The 18,290-nt window shown below is 36.5% G+C and overlaps 1 protein-coding gene across 2 annotated transcripts in view; it reads right to left on the bottom strand.

The window, feature by feature from the left end:
• The window catches only part of LOC114252781 (uncharacterized), a 32,561-nt gene that overhangs the window by 11,738 nt on the left and 2,533 nt on the right, over positions 1-18,290 (bottom strand). For both annotated transcript variants that reach the window (XM_028187409.2, XM_089740307.1), the window contains exons 2-7: positions 6,601-7,896; positions 6,380-6,533; positions 5,812-6,040; positions 4,996-5,092; positions 4,077-4,209; positions 2,816-3,033 (exon numbers count right to left, since the gene is read on the bottom strand). In XM_028187409.2, the coding sequence (XP_028043210.2) occupies positions 2,816-3,033; positions 4,077-4,209; positions 4,996-5,092; positions 5,812-6,040; positions 6,380-6,533; positions 6,601-7,872 (2,103 nt within the window). In that variant the 5' untranslated portion in view covers positions 7,873-7,896. The remainder of the gene's footprint in view (positions 1-2,815; positions 3,034-4,076; positions 4,210-4,995; positions 5,093-5,811; positions 6,041-6,379; positions 6,534-6,600; positions 7,897-18,290) is intronic.

Below are 18,290 nucleotides of genomic sequence, written 5' to 3' on the forward strand. Positions count from 1 at the left end.
ATATGCTATTGACTATATTATCACATTATCAATTATAATAATAATTATGATGTTCTTCAATCATGCAACATAGTTATTTGATTTATTGAAACTGCACGCGCTACCAGATTTGCGCTGATGATAAGATTATACAAAGTAACGTAATTTACATTTTAATACATTAGTTATTTGAAGTGTTGGCGATCGAATAAAGTATTTCATTAAAACATAAATTTTAAAAACAAAAACTGAATAAACCCTTTTGTTGTTCGATTATTGGCCACGAACTATTGTTCTGCTGCTTTTGAAGTATAAGTTTACCTATTAATTGCCAACTTCTTCAGACATTTGAGAGTAGTGAATTGAGAACTGTGGTCTACAAATTCTGAACGCGACAAATTGTATTAATTAGCCTTAAAGTTTGAATGGTGTCTGCCGCTTAACAGGTTTTGAAGTTGGCATGGATCGTGATTTATTTGTTTTGTTTACCTTTTGTGGAACCAATTTCAATTTATTTTCAGTTTATTAGCGAGCAATTAATTTTTCCCATTTGGTGCAATGTCCGTGCATTGGATTTAAAAAATCCTTTGTAGAAAATGATTCTTGAAGAATATGAATCCCATACCTGTCTCATATGTGCACGCAATGAGTGGTTTTAACAAAAGAAAGTATTTAGGAAAGTATCGTTGTTGATAAACAAAGAAGTGGCGGGCTCGACGAGCTGTAGTTGGAGTTCGTACAAAGCGAGATATTGCGGCGTGTACATCACATACTATGTACAGCACTCGGCATGTTTATGATTATGGTGCACTCACACTACTCGAGACGTCTCAATCTTAACGTTTAAGTACTTGCTCGATGTGTACAACTACGCTTTATATTTGTAGTTTGCACAAAACGAGAACTGCCTTTTTGTGAGGTTTTTTTATGGTTCGTAACAATTGCATAAATAATCTATATTTATAAATTTTATAAATCGACAATCAATTAATAACAAAATGGAAACTGTTTTTTTATCTTTAAAGTTTTTTTTTTTTTTTTTTTTTTTTTTTTTTTTTTTTTTTTTTTTTTTTTTTTTTTTTTTTTTTTATTGCTTAGATGGGTGGACGAGCTCACAGCCCACCTGGTGTTAAGTGGTTACTGGAGCCCATAGACATCTACAATGTACCACCCACCTTGAGATATAAGTTCTAAGGTCTCAGTATAGTTACAACGGCTACCCCACCCTTCAGACCGAAACGCATTCCTGCTTCACGGCAGAAATAGGCGGGGTGGTGGTACCTACAAGTGAAACACGTTTCAAAATCATCAGCAGCCCACAGACTATATCCATAACGAATAACAATTTAACACATCAGAAGCATCTAAATCTTGTGGATTCAGTGGTTATAGTCGTATTCGATACTGGTGGGATAATGAGTGAACATTTGAAACAGGTGGTAAGGCTGAGGAGTCCGGTCGCGAAAGTTAAAAAACCCGTGAATATATATGCATTCTTATATGTTAAACATATATATGCGACCATATAAGCCATACCGCTGTATCAAACTTTTTATTTCAAAAATATCAACTGTAGGCAATGTAAGACAAATAAAATCAACTGGCATGCGGTGTCACTGCCTCTCCTTATATCACGCACACTAAATTGTAATTCAAAACGAACTAGAGAGCTCATTATGATTGGTTTATTTACATTTTTCTAATTAGTCTAAATGTTTACACAGGTTTGCTCAATTAAACAGGATATCGTTTGATGTTTACACAATTAAGAGACCATGTTTACAATTCACAATTCATGTGTTTATGTTGGGTACCCCGGAATATAGGTCATGTTTATTATTTTTATCTCTGCTTATTAACATCTATTGCTAATTCTATTCTAATTCATTAATTTGAACCGGTGCATATGTTTATGATTTTAGTACATTGAGAAAACAACAAAAAAAACTATTCGTTTTATTCGGAAGCTTACTCAATTCAGCTTTTTTATGATTGATGGATGGATTACTGGTGACCCAGACGTATATTAGTATTCCAGTTTCACAAGGACAGGTGGGCGAGCAAGGGCTCAACCAGAAGAGGGGGATTTGCTAACGGTTACTCGAGCGCCTCCAAGGGAGGTCTAACAACTCAAGAGTGGCTGTTTCGCGAATGAATCTACTAACGGATCGGAATCGCGACCCGCTGAGAAGGTCCGGCGAGAAACTCAACTTTAGGCTAGGTTAGAACTCTTTGCCGAGTTCGACGAGTACGATTACCGGGTCCCTACTCCTAGTGTTAGAGCTGAAGCCGTCTAATGCAAGGGTTATTGGATCTGATGGATCCGTAAGGACGTATCTAGTGCAACGACGGTGACTGATTCGAGGTCCGAGTCGTCGTGTAAATCAACGTTCCTCACGAACCACGGAGCTCCGACGGCTAACCTGCAAAAACGAGATTGTGGCGATTGAAGGGTGTCTATGTCTATGTGGACCGCATGAGCGAACACCACACCCGCGTAAGACATAACAGGTTTTATGCAAGTTTTGTAAAGTGTCATCTTGTTCCGAAATGACATTTTACTCCGCTTACAGATCATGGGGTAGACTCTGTCGAGAATAAATGCGGCACGGTCGCGGACTGCTTTTATATGTGGGCGGAATGTCATGTATGCATCCAGGGTGACACCTAGGTACTTGACCTTCCTGGTCCAGGGTATGAATTGGCCGAAGAGGGTGATCGGGGGTGTGAGATTCCTCCTTCGAATCCGGGAGGAAATCCGTGTGGAGTCAATTCAGCTGCAAAAATCTGAAATTAAATTTGTTCCATAATTAATCTCTAGAATCGAAGTACATACCTTTCCAAAAGCCGTGAGCCCTCCCCGGGGCGATGGTTCAACTCTGTCAGCAGAAGCGCACTCAGCCCAGGGCGTGTCACAAGTAGAGGTCAATGTCAAGTAACGAACGCCGACCTGGTACAGTGTTCTTAGCACCCCAAGAGAACTGCCAATAGCGTGACCGCCTTCGACACCAATCAACGAGCATACACGATGATTAGCGTGCGCTATTTTAATATCTGTTCCAAAAATGAAATCTGAATTTTAATAATCGAATAAACTAAAAAAAATTAAAACACTTCGTGATGGTTGTTTGACTATTCATAGAGATGTTCAATTATTGTAAGATTTTACATATGATTTTCGAAATTTTATGTACACTAATCACTGTGCTCAAAACGGTAATTGCCGATTTATAAAAGTATATTTTTCAAAATAAATACATTGATTGAATTGTTTTATTGGTTAATGTAATGTTTCTTCAGGCTTAAATGTGGAACACTGGAGGCTTATTAACTGTTTTATTATCTGCGAAAGTGCACAAATGTGCTGCAGTGTAACTTCTCGGGATCCTCCAAAAAGTCCACTGAAAAAGTCTCAATAAATGACCACCATTTTACTGAGATTTTAACTCATCACATATATTATCATCTCATTTGTAAATTTAATTCATTTTTAATCATTTATGTTATGTCGCGATTAGTCTCCTTTGTTTTTTATTATTCATAAACTGTAAATGATAAAAATGGCGAATTATAAAAATCTTATTGCTTGACGCTGGTTAATGCACAAGCCGTGCCGGAGCCAAAAAATAAAGAAGAAGAAGAAACCTAACGTGGGCTTTTTGGCGGGAATGCGAGAAACATAGAACAGTTATATTATATGAACTGTTTTATTTTGTTCATTTAGTATTTATCAGTTCAATCTTAAACGTGTACTAATGGTGGTTTAAACGTGTGCTATTTTATATTATTTTATCTCATCTCGTATCATTACGTTTTATCCGAATTGATTACAATTTTAGATAAATCAACTTCACCTCATTCCAAAACCTATCACGTTTCATTTAACAGGTTAAGTATGTATTTTAATATAATTATTCAATATATTATAATATTATTTGTTTTTCTATAAAGTCTACACTAGCAACTATGGCATCACAAAAAGCCGATTGCCATACTGAAAAGAAAAAGAAGAAATATTCCAATATGGATGAATCCGAAATTAAACACCGCGATATATCGCATACGAAAACGTCTTAATATTTTCAGTCGTTGATTACCTTCGGCAGAAGTGCACATTGTAAGCTGAGGTTGATATTTTTCAGTGAGTCGCTGGATGAGGTCAATTTGCTCGAACGTCAGCTGCACGGCGTCGCGGTGTTGCGCATCGCAAGGCACGTACGCCGCCCAGAACTGACACACAATGTACATCTGACGTGAACTTAGATTAAAAACACGCACGACTACCCACTTTTATTGAACTTCTTGTATCAGAATTTCCCGTGGAGCTTGCGACCCGTAATAAAGTCAACAGAAAACACTTTCAAGATTTAACTTTGTTTTTACTTTATACAGTTCAATATTTTGTTGTAACTAATTATCGTTTCATAAAAGTGTTTTAGATATGAGAACCATGATATAAATTATAAACTACCATGTAGGAAATACAAAAATTTTGAATTTAAAAAAAATCAGAAATCGCCACTCACCTTGAGACATGAGATCTAAGTTTCTATTGTATTGTTTAACACCTGTCTTACTCTTCATGCCGGAACACATTATTGTAGTGGACCTAGAACTACCTACTTGCTCGGGCCTTCACACTATTAAACTATTAAACACTATTAAAGAAATAATTTTAACGTTATTATTTATTAGTTTCAAAATGTTTCGTGTCAAAAGTGGGATATACACAATATGTAGATTAGCATCAATACGTGTGCTCGGTTTAAATCAATAGTTTAACCTCGTAATAATCCATTCAGTAAATTACAGAATTGCCTTACAATTAACGTCGCGTTGGCTTGATCACTTAGGTTTTTATCCTATCATACAGATTATCATATTATCATAATTATGTTCATAATATCGTATCGTTAGTAAATAATATATTAAATTTATAAGTTAACCGTCAAAAAATATAAACAAATTAGAAATCATTATAAGTGAAAACGATTTTGAGAAATTAATGTTTGGTACCTGAGCAGCGACCCTGCCTTGTTTTAACCTCGGCAAATCAGTGTGGCTCCACGAGCTCGTCGCCCATGGTGATATCGTCCTCAAGTCCTCATCAAACCTAAGACACAAAATGTTGAGAACGTGTTCACAAATGACTTCCACGATTAAAGAGTAAATACCGTGTAATAAAAATCGAACCCGCAAAAAATATAATTTGCGTAATTACTGGGACTTAGAAGTCATCTTTCGAGGTGGGTGGCGGCTTATGATGTTTATGAGCTCCGATGACCACTTAAAAGCAGGTGGGCTGTGAGCTCGTCCATCCACTTTAGCAATAAAAAAAAAGAAAATTTCGAATCTCTCAGATTTATTACAATAACCAGATCGAATTCAGTCCCGCAGGCGCTGCAAACGACTTGGCATCGTGCCAATGTGTCCATCAACATTAACCTATAGAAGGAAGTATTATTTGTACGATCAGTGGTATAATTCTGAACTTACAATTCTTCCTATTATCCGTTGTATATAATAGCAATCGTTGTTATATAATGGAGATTGCCACTTCATATCTCAAGGTGGATGTCAGCATTCACGTAGGGTGTGGTCTGCTGGGACCGTTTCATATCAAGTTGTCCGTGATTTTTACTGTCAAATTTGAGCATATGGACCACCGTACTAGCCGATAAACGGAGTGAAGATAGTAAGAAACTACTACCATTTGGAACCTTAGGCTTAAGCCGTTAAACTATAATTACAATTGAGATTTCGTACAATTGAGACCTCATGTCACAAGGAAGATGTTGTCATATTGCGATAAAAAGATTCAGTGAAACTTACGAAAAGTCTTTAATCTTGTTGTGTAGAAATTTTCTTATATTCCAAGGCAAGTCGTTGTGTCCGTCGATAAGAGGCGTATCGTGTAATAGTCTTTCGGCCAGTCGCAGTCTTTCATGGAGCGGAGCGCCTGGAGGCGCTCTCAAAGCAAGAGGACCTGCTACGCACGCGGTCCCGGCTACCAGTACTAAAACTGCTACGCAGCACCATCGACGGTGCCATATTGAAAAACCTGAGAAATACTCAAAGGTAAATTTAAAATAATAATTGATCTTCATATTGTTGTTTGTGGTTATGATATTGAAAAAGTGGACGAAGCGTACTCATCAACGTTGTATCGAATCGTAAATTTAAAGCTAAAGTTAAGTGCCCTAGCATCTGACGAAGTTTTCATTTACATTGTAATTAAGTTGAAGCAAAGATAGGTACAGAAATACAAAAAAATATAAACAATTAAAAATCTCATCGCACAAGTTACGAGAATTTTCGGGTATCCAATATTCGCAGTAATCGGTAAAACGTTGAGAAACTGATTTGTAATTATCTATACTTAATTTTTTTCAAAACTCACGAGAAGAATTTCCAGTTGTAGTTGAACTGTGGCTTGTAGTCGATGTTGTACCAGTAGATATCCATTGCGGTACTTTGCAAGCGCTACAAACGTTTGCGCGAGTCCCTTGACTACGCTCTGTCACGTCAGGTGCTGGCGCCGACCGTTTCTTGCCCTAAAAACAAAACAGAATTTTGAAACAAATGTATTTATAAATCGCCAACAAATACATTGACACTTACTTGCGAGTCGTAGAATAAAGAAGGCATTCTATTATCATAGCTCTGGGTGCAGGTACAATGTGCGTGTGTCGGCCTCGTTCCTGTCATTGCCACTACGTCGTTGTCAATAAACGTGTGGACATCATCGTCGACTAAATCACTTCGAGTACTCCTGGACTCAATAGTATTTTCATTTGTCATCCATGTCTCCGTGATTTTCTCCTTGCATCGATCACTAGGAAAATCGTTGTATGATAGTTGTCTACGGATACTCCTACATCTGCTTCGATTGTCTAAAGTAGAAAATTTCATTGCATCTATATCTACATTATTCCTGCGGATCAGCTCCTGATTGTTATCAAAAGTTCTTATTTTTTGTGTCGTATTGTTTATATCCATGACTGTATTGGAATCTTTCAGTCTATCAAAGCATTGGTCCACGTTACCAGAAAAATTTGCGTATGTTGACGCTTTGTGTTTGTACTCGTCTCTATTAACTGTCGTTGATGGATATATGTTGCTATGGCTGTTAACTCTTCTTTGTGGTTTGTCCGCAATCGACAGCATAGATAGTTTTTTGAGAGAGCTGGTAGACCCGGATGCTATATCGGCGAGTTGGACAGCGTTTTGATGTTTCTTGGTGATAGCATCTCCGCCGATTTTTTTTAAATTAGATAGTTTTCTCTTGATTTTTTGGACAAGAGTATTTCTTGGGTCATACGATATTAATTGTTTCGAAATATAATTAGAGACACCAATGGATTTATTTCTTGTTTGTTTTCTGTCGAGACTTCGGTGTGATCCCACGTTTATTAGAGTTCTATCGGTTTCTCTTTTGATTCTCTCTAAATCATAAATATTTAGAGTGTGGCCTCGATGATCAGAAACATTTCGATGACAGTTTAGGTAGTTGTTCTGTTGTATATTACAATTGCAAACTAAGTCTAAATCATGTTTTGATATGTGTTCACTTAGACACTGTCGCTGGGCAGCTAATGCTATGCAAGCTTCACAATCAACACCTAACAAAAGTTCTAAGCTGGTATTTCTTATGAATCCATCGCTAAATGTACGAGATCGAAAATTTGTAGTATGTAACCCACGTCGCGGGTCACAATCCGACGGTGGGTTTCCGACCGTAGCACCGTGGCCGCTGGCTTCTCCATCAACCATTGTAGAGGCATCTCGATTCACTTGGATTACGCGTGGTTGTCTGAATACCCTGCTGTCGCTTCGTACAGAACTTCTTGATGGGGATGGGGATGGTCGTTTAAAGTTGACAACTTCAATCATGTTACATAGAATAAGCTAAAAAAACTGAAACAAAATCAAAACAACATTATTACGTTCAATTTGATACAAGCATATCTCTAACTTGTAAGTAGTTATAAGTAAATGTAGTTTATTAGGTAAATATGGTAAGTATGGTTTTGTAGGTAAATACTTAAATTGATTTTTGAATTTAAAGAACTTTGAAAAAATATGTTTGAAATTATATATTGACGTTATGTACATATTACGTAGATAGATTTACACTTTGTGTGTGGGTACTTACTAATTGTAGTTTTGACACAATACTTTAATCTTAAATCTAGTATTTGCTAGATGTGTCTTACTGTTTCTAGTTAATAATTGCAAAATAATAAAATACGTGTCATTGTTACGGGATAAAAATAGTGTTTAAGGATAAATCCTGCAGCCCTTTGAATAAAATTGAGTCGTACGATGGCTCCTTTCTCGTGACTGGCAAAAACCCAACAATTTGTAAATAAATTCGAGTTTACAATGGTCATATTATTTTCTCCTATTTTTAGTAATATTCTTTTATTGAGATATGTAAAGGTAAAAAACGATTTATTTGTTTATTTTTGATGAAGTAATGATATAAAGTAAAGTAAAAATTAGAGAGTGTACACGACATTGCAATCTATACACTTTTTTGTTTGTTTACTTTAACTGTTATTTATTGCTTATTGCTTACATTATAAATCTTTGTATCACGTCAACCATAAACTTTACTTGGGTGGTTCAAGATTTCTCTACACTCTGCGCAATCTTCATCCCAGGAGATTTTGACAGCGCCGCATACTGACGCTGTTTGCTGAACCTCATTTTTTATTAATAATTTTACTGAAGTTTAAAATATGAACAGCTTAACGTTAACAACTTGGCGTTTTAAATAATATAGATCATAATTTCAAACTTCAAATAATTTTACATAACAAGCTTTGTTAACACCGTATGTTTGATTTCATTGTTTACATAATTATATGTAAACAATGTATACTTGTCATAATATTATTTTCTTTGTTTCGTCAATAAAGTTCACCAATTAACAATGCTAACGCCAGAAAAATGCAGTTGGCTCTATACCAATTTCCTTTTATGATATAATACATGTATGCATTATGTAATAGCTAACTGTAGCAACATTGCATTGAAAAGTATGCAGCCTAATTAAAACTAAGTACTTTTCCCAGTTTGATCTCGCGTTTTATATTGTCATTATTTTATTAATTATAGGGTTCGCGAAAACCGAGGAAAACTCGTTATATGAGAGGTCTCATAATACTATACCACAATAAATAGTAAATGTTTTTTTTTTTCATTCAACTTGTATAACAAAAAGTTGATTATTTTTGTCCTGACGAACGTCGACGGCACTATTATTTCACACTCACACACTCCCTTTGATTTAAAACCAAAGGTACCACTTTAAATCTTAAATTCTTTAAACGAAATTTTACATACGGAACCCGTATTGCGTTCAATGAAAGTCATGTCGTCGTCGGGATCGAGCGCCTGACAACTCTACGATGTTCGCAAGTAAGCCATTTTTGTTTATATTTGTTTTGCCGCTGTGGGTATGACAATACAGCCTTTGTGTCGACTGCTCGTTTTGGTGTTCATTATTACCAGATTATTTATATGTTCGCCTAGTGAGAGAATTGTATGGTTCTTGTTGTATATATTTTTTAAATAATGTATATGTTAATGTAGAATTTCCATCGTAACAGTCAGATATTAGCTACGTTAGAATTTTGAAAGACTTGCCACTTCTTCTACACTGCCTACATAGAAATTGAACAATTGTGGTTTTGCAACATGGACAATTTACTTTCAGGAGTAAAGACATTTTTTTTTGGTTACTAGTTGACCCGGCAGACTTCGTAGTGCCTCAAAAATACCTAAACTTTTGTATAGAATAAACTTAAACAAAAACAAGGAATCCGTCCGACGGGGGGACACATCAAAGGGAAAACAAAATTGTTATTTTTATTTAATTCCGAGATTTTTATTATTTATCTACATTTTAAACCATCTCTGGACTTCCACAAATAATTCAAGACCAAAATTAGCCAAATCAGTCCAGCCGTTCTCGAGTTTTAGCGAGACTAACGAACAGCAATTAATTTTTACAGATATAGATTTAGACAGACGAACATGCCCATCTGATGGTGATAAGCTACCGTCGCTTATGAACGTCAGCAATGCCAGGAGACAGCCAAGACCTACCGTTCAGTAATTACTTGCACGAGGAAATAAGTACTGAAGGACTTTTTTTTCAATTAGGAGAGACTTCTAAAGTTGAAGCTTTAATGTAATGTCTTAAGGTGGTTAACGGTGGTATTGAGCTGTGCTCATAACCTGTATACAGTCATTGATTAGTTTAGGTAGGTATGAACATGAGTTCTTAGTACCGTATTGAGCACTATTGCACCGATCATGGTCAACGAGCTCACGGCTCACCTGGAAATCAGTGGTTAACGAAACGCATAGACATTATGATCTCAAAGCCACTGCACGAACTGGAGTCGAGGCTTAAGTCTCAAGCATACAGGATACAACCCTTACACTCTCAAAACGGATACAACCTTCGAACCGGATCGCATGATTGCTTCACGGTAGAATTAATTAATAAAGACTCCTTACGCAAAGAAGCTGGTATTTGGTAGTTTTTCTATTTCTTAATATTTGGATGTAAAGAAACATATCTGCATTTTAATTATGAAAAATTGATGAGGAAGTATAAAAACGTTCATCTACAAGATTACGTGTTAATGAACATTTTGTTGCTAAAATGTTTGTCTCTGTCGATCTTTACTTTCTACATAAAAAGTATACAATGTTAGCGTTTGACACTATATTTATATACTCAGTAAAAGAATGATGTCTTTCTACGTGCGTTACGAATATGGCCATCTCTCAGTCAGACCTTTATTGTTTGGTCGATTCTGAACATCGTTCCATTAGCAGAATAATGGAAATACCTGAGGAGGGAAAATAAAATGTGGAGGACGGGTTTTTCAGTGCCCAAGCAGTCATTTGTAAGAGCTCAAGAGAAATGCTTATCCGTCCAGAAAAATAATCGTGAGTGAGCCAGTTTTACTTCACCAGATTTATAAACTACCACTCTAGAAATCTTGATCTATGTAAAGATCCAGAGCAGAATTAGCAATACCGGCCTAATAATATTTAATTTAACAATTTTTTTTTCTATTACTTTCAATATATTTTATTTCTGATTCTGTAAAAAGTCGTAATGTCTAAGGAATGTTCCGTTTTATTAGTTTGTAATATTTTGTAAGTACATGAACATTTCAATGTGAAGGAATCGACAAAGAGAAGATCTTTCCCTGAGTAAGTGAAATTGCTCGGTAGACCGACGGTTTGAATGTTATTTTCGGAACTTATATAAATATATACAAAGTGATCTTCTGCTCCATGATAGCTATCGCTTCAAATGAATAGTTTAATTTACACTGGTAAAAAGATATGCTTTTATTTATTTACCTGGATTAACTGCCGACGAACTCCTCAGTGAGTGAGTTCGGCACTGAGTCCCTTTAAAGGGACTCTAAATAATGTACTACAACATGAATGCCCCTGCCTACCTGTAGACATTTAGTCGAACTCTGAATTGTATTCTTGTAGTCTTCTTTCCGGTAGAAATAATCTGAATGGTAGTAATAATCCAGGCATGCGGGCCTCCAATTAGTCTCACATTCATTCTCTGTTTTCTTACACCTACTGATTTTCTTTCCGCTGTGTCCTTTTCTAACAAGAAACTCAAGGGATCTAATAAGGTGACTGCGAAGGTTTCGTCATTGAGAATTTAATTAATGCCAAATTAAAACGAGGCCGCCCTAATTTTGTTCAGACGTCGTAAAGTTTTTAGATGCACCAAGTTAAGACCTCTCACAACTCGTACCTACTTTAAAATATTAATTTCAGTAAAAGCGTAATAGCCTCGACTATGCTGGTTAACATTAATGCCTTTCTGCATTTTACTGTAAAATCAAGAAATCAATTTTTTGTCTTTGTCTAATATACCTCTAAAATGGAGATTATTGTTCCGAAATTCCGAATATAAACGCACATATGAGAGAGTTCTATTACGGCTTTCTATAAAAAAACATTTTCTTTTTTTTATTGCTGAAATGAGTGATTCAGCTGATAGCCCACCTGGTGTTAAGTGATTACCAGAACTTATAACAAGATAAATGCCGCTACCCACCTTAAGATATGAGTTGTAAGTTTCAGTTCTATTCTTCAGTTTTATCTATATTCTATACAACGTATAGATTGAAATAAAAATAATGGAGTAACAATGATTTTGAGACCCGTAAGCATACCTTACGATAGGCCACGGTTGCGATGATATTGTAAAAACTACCAAATTCAGGAATCTAACTGTCCACCGCTCCAAGGTAATGGAGGATGCCTTGACCCAAAAGGGTCCCCAAAGTCTTGATTTTCATATTTTAATGAACTCTTTTTGTAAGCAAATTCGTAATCTGCTTGATATCATTAGGTTTCTTAAGATGTAGAAAAACGAAGTATTAAAATTTTTTTTTTTATTTTTTTTTTTTTATTTTTTTTTATTCTTTATTAGAGCCATACACCTATTAGGTTAAGTCGGCTAGTATTTTTAATAAAATTTATATTTTTTTATAATTCCTGAAGCCTATATGGGTAAGTAATACTGCGAAGCAATCATGCCTTTCAATTTGATGCGTAGGGCAGTAGCTATATAATACAATTGAAATTCGGCCTCAAAGCTCAAGGTGGGTGGCATTCATGTTATGATGCCTGGACTAAGTTTGGGCGCGATCACGAGGTACCAAGTATGGTTGTTTTTATGTACCAACGAGGTACTGATAAATTTACAGTTGAAAATAGGTATAATTTTGTGAAAAGCATAAGTAACTAAAATATACTGTTACGCTCAACCCCAGCGATTGTGCAGGCAATAAATGCTTTTAATGGAACTCCGCGGCGGAAACATAATCGTAACATGTTCACTTTCAATGTTTAAATAAAACACGCTTTCTTGCGTATAGCTACAGTTCATATGCTAGACCAGATTGAAATGTATTGCAATATGATTATGTTAAGCTTGTACCAATTTAAAAATGAAAGTGGGTAATGTTTACAAAATGTTTTCACTATAGTTTTTTTTTTATTGCTTAGTTCGGTGGACGAGCTCACAGCCCACCTGGTGTTAAGTGGTCACTGGAGCCCATAGACATACACAACGTAAATGCGCCACCCACCTTGAGATATAAGTTCTATGGTCTCAAGTATAGTTACAACGGCTGCCCCACCCTTCGAACCGAAACGCATTACTGCTTCATGGCTGAAATAGGCGGGGAGTGGTACCTACCCGTGCGGACTCCCAAGAGGTCCTACCACCAGTGAATATATATGAGTATAATATATGTTGTCCTTTGTGTATAATGTTGCATAATCTTGGAGCATATGACTAGTGATGCTTGCTATTATTCGTTAACGTATTTAATTTATTTAGTATTTTAATATACATTTATTAGTGGAATTATAAACTTTTTTTATTTATTTATTTATTTCTTAGATGGGTGGACGAGCTCACAGCCCACATGGCGTTAAGTGGTTACTGGAGCCCATAGACATCTACAACGTAAATGCGCCACCCATTTTGAGATATAAATTCTAAGATCTCAAGTATAATTATAGCGGCTGACACACCCTTCAAACTGAAACGCATTAATGCTTCACTTGCTGCAGAAATAGGCAGGGTGGTGGTACCTACCCGCGCGGGTTCACAAGAGGTCCTACCGCCAGTAATTAGGCAAATTACAATTTTGCGGGTTTGATTTTTATTCCTTCACCGTGGAAGTCAATCATGAACATTTGTTAAGTACGTATTTCATTAGAAAAATTTGTACCCGCCTAGGATTTGAACACCGGTACGTCGCTCTATACGAATGCACCGGACGTCTTAATCCTTTAGGCTACGACTACGATTAGTCACAGCAATTTCATGGATTAGTCATGACTAACGCAAATATTCTTGTTCGGTCCTTTTATCATACACTGAACAGATATTCCTAAGGGAGATAATCTTAAGCTGTCCGGAGTACAAACTATGTGTTATTAGAATGTATGTCTCTTAAGTTTTCTGGTACTGCATGTGTCAAATATCTCTTCCTCCTCATGTAAATTGTTACCAACATTGTAAATTCTATTGTGTAATTCAAATATGTAGCTGTATGGTTGTTTCTCTAGTTTTGAGTAGCACACACACGATAACTACAAAGTTTTTAAACTGTTAAGTATTTTGTATTAATAGAAAAAAAAACTAAAAAGAAAATTTTAAAGTAATTTGGTGATCTAAGGTAACAGCTCATTCTGGAAAAGGGGAATCCCTGGCCTTGAAATCATAAATGTCTACTACATACAAACGTGAGTAATGTAAAACCAAATAATTACAAATAAAATCTTTCTTTCCAAAAAATTTATTTCAATTTCAATTAGCTATCGGCCGCCCGAGCGCCTCCGAAGGAGACCTAACAACTGGAGAGCAGTTGCTTTTCAGATGAATCTAGTACCGGATCGGAATCGCGACCCGCTTAGAAGATTCGGCGAGAAACTCAGCGGGCTGATGATGTATGGATTAGGTTGCACGACGAACCCCTTGCCGAGTTCGACGAGTATGGTTACCGGGGCCCCTAAGCCGGCTTCTAGTGTTAGAGCTAAGTTTGCGTTATTGTATATTTATCTTTATTATATCTGGAAATAATTGATAATAGATATTCTCTCCTATTAATAAGCGCTGTAAAATTATCTCTGGGCTATAAAAACAGGTTTTATTTATTTATCGCTTACACGGTAGAATAAGTTCAGGGGTTAGGATAATATCACCACCCACGTTGACATGTGAGGTCTAAATCTCAGCTGCATAGTAAAAGAACTATCCCACCCTTCAAATCGGAACAAATGTAGGTAGGATGGTAGTACTATCCGTACGGGCTCACCAGACGCTCTATCATCAGCAGGTAATAGGGTGGGTCTATAAGATCTCCACAACACATGAATATCGCCTTAGTGGTCCGTTATGACGTGTAACATATTCGAAACTTCGGAAATATGTAATTCTTATTTTAAAAAAGGACCTCAAGGCAGACTTTATTTAGTAGTATCCTTATAAAGAGAATTCGATTTAGTGCAAATGCAAAATTATCCCAAATTTCATAGGATTTAAATCAATTTCATTTAGTAGCAATTGATATGTCTATTGTTATTAAAGTTAAGCGTAGGTTCGGAGCACAAATGTAGTCGTAAAAATGTAGTGTAAAACGTTTAGTTAATTTAGCCACGCTCTCGTATTTTCAGCTTGCCAGACGTAGGCTGAGAATTAGCTAATAATTACGCAACCCTTTTCTAGGTAATTTATATTTTTCAATTAAGGCAATAGCTTTACTTCAAATGATTGGTGAGCTGCTGAATTCAATATGATCATGAAGGACTTGAAATTCTATGACTTCTTAAAAAGTTGATACTGTAAAATATTTTTCGAAAGCTTCATGTATTTCATTATTGAGTGTGGCCCGCCTGCGGAATAATTCTTAGTTGACGCTGCCTCCAGCAAGATCGAGCGTCAAGTGGGATATCATGAAGTATGGAATTAAGAAATCCATCTGATCCTTTAGGTGGAGCTGCGAACACTAGATTGATGATCTTCAACCTTGCCAGTAATCATATCTTATTATTTTTATCTATTCTTAATGGTCCAAAATCAAAGTATCTAACGAAGGCAAATGATGCATAGTCTAGTCATGATGACTAGACTATGCATCATTCCCCAGTTCAAATAGTATAGATGTCTTGATAAGGTAATGTAATTCAAGGAATCTGAGGCATCTTTCACCAGTATTTCACGATTCAGTTTTTCAAAAACATTAAACAGGACTCGGTCGGACTTTTTGAGCACCCGACCACAACGCTCACCGGTTTCCCTTTTGTTTTACGGTCTGTCCACATATTTTGTAACTGCGAGATAGTTCCTTTTCCCAACCGTTCGTCAGCAGATTTTTAATGTACTTTTTTTCATTGGTGAACGAACTTATTAGGCTCACCAGGTCTTAAATGATTACGGGCGTCGAATTCTTGTCTTGTGTTTTGTATAAAGGCTATCGCACCCTTCAAACCGGAAACCATGACCATGACAGTAATACGGAAAAAAGTGGTATGTGCTCGTGAGGGTTTACAATACGCCCTGCCAGTAATTACGCAAATTTATAAAATTTGTTCACAAGTTAGTAAATTTGTTCACTTAAGCTTATTTCCTTTATTTTAATTATGTAGTATTATTGTATTAAATAGTTAAGTTATCGTATTAAGTATTTATATAATATATTAAGTATGTATTTGAAAAACTGTGATTTGCTTGTTGGATTTGGACATTGGTATAGTCACATTAATTGATAGGAAGCACCTTGTGCATTATCTTTTAGGCCCATACAACTTTAAAGAGGCTAGCTAAAAAGTTCGAGATAACAACATCAAGAAATTGTCTGGTTGTTAATAAGTTATAAACTCCTAAGAATACCTTATTTACTCTGAAATTACAAAACCAGGATATTGTTACAAGTCCTGATTTAACAGTGTAATAATAACGAAACGTCAATTGCTTGTTCGGCTGGCTGTTCCCTTCCCTTCTTCTAAAATGTAGCAACCGAGAAATATATTTGGTCCTTACATATGAAATTTGGGTTTTGTACAGGAGGAATATAAAGTATTTTTTTTTTTGTAAAATATATTTAATTAATCAAATTATGCACCGTTGTTATCTATGTACTTTTGCCATCTCATATTTGTTCATTGATCCCTTTACTAAAAAAACCATGGGGCGAGAATCAATAAACTCTTTGAAGGCGGTGTGGACCTCCGCATCGGAGTTGAATTTATCTCCTTGTAAGAAGTTATGCAAATTCCGGAAAAAATGGTAATCTGTTGGAGGAAGGTCCGGGGAGTACGGTGGATGTTGCAGAAATTCCAATTGTAGATCATCTAACTCAGTGGTTGTTTGTTGTGCAGTGTGTGGTCTTGCGTTGTCATGAAGCAGCAGTGGCCTAGAGCGATTGACCAATCTTGGTTGTTTAGTTGTTAAGCTGTAGTGAACGACACCGGCGCTGGTCCACCAAACACTCACAAGTCACTTTTTCTGAGTGAATTTTCGTTTAGGGGAGGATTTGGCTGGGTCTCCAGGGTTCAGCCATTGAGACGAGTGCTTCCGGTTATTGTACAGTATCCACTATTCATCACAAGTAATGATCCGATTTAAAATCCCTTAATTATTGTGTCGGTTGAGCAAAATAACATAGCAGTCGACGCGTGTTTGCAAGTTCGATTCACTCAATTCATGAGTTACCCATCGTTCAAGTTTTTTTTACTTTCCCGATTTGCTTCAAGTGGATTAATATAGTTTTGTCACTTACCCCGAAACCTGTAGCTATCTCTAAAGTGCTTTGTGATGGATCCGCTTCCACAATAGCCTTTAATTCTTCATTTTTCACTTTGGTCTCGGGCCGTTCACGTGGTTGGTTCTGAAGGTCGAAATTTCCAGAACGAAAACGTTAAAACCAAAAAATTACGGTGCATTCTTTTGCGACACTAGCGTCATATACATCATTAATCCTTCGAGCTATTTCTGCAGCACTGGTGCCACGGTAGAACTCGTACTCGTAAATATACCGATATTTCATGTCTTACATTATGCGGTAATAAGCGATGGCAAAGAAAAAAATTGGGAAAAACAAATGAATGACTGTTTTCAAAACTCAAATGTACCAGCTACATGGATTTATAAATTTGAATTTGGAATTCTTAACCAAACAGGAGATATTTCAGATCAAAGTGGTCAGTACGACAACACGCTAATTTCATATGTAAGGACCTAATGTATTTTTATTTGACGAATTAATGGGTATTGGTGTCGAATGAATGTCGGATTCTCCTCCTTGCTTCGTGTACCTCAGTGCTGAGGGTCATCACTTTTACGGAGCACTTTTGTTCGGACTATATTACACCATTGTTTCCTGTCCTCTGCGCAGTGGATAGTGACATTGATGCTGGAGTCCAGTGTCGTCTTAATTTGATCGGACTAGCGCACGAGTACGAGGCTACGCCCTCTTGGCCTTTTTCCTTCCACTTTGCCGGTTATGAGTAATTTTTCAAGATTGCAGCGTTCTTCCTCGCAACGTGACCAAAAAACTCGAAAATCTTGTGGAGAAGCCCTGAAGTTCCAGGATTGGTGCGTTGGTCCTATGCCATATAGGGAATTTCCGGCACCGCATCTCAAACACGACTAGCTTTCGCTAAGAGTCCATGTTTCCTATATAAGGCGAGCCACAAGCTTGTCACAAGTTTACGCTTGATTTTTATGGAAA

Source organism: Bombyx mandarina, chromosome 04 (genome assembly GCF_030267445.1).
Source record: "Bombyx mandarina strain Sakado chromosome 04, ASM3026744v2".
Lineage (NCBI taxonomy): Eukaryota > Metazoa > Arthropoda > Insecta > Lepidoptera > Bombycidae > Bombyx > Bombyx mandarina.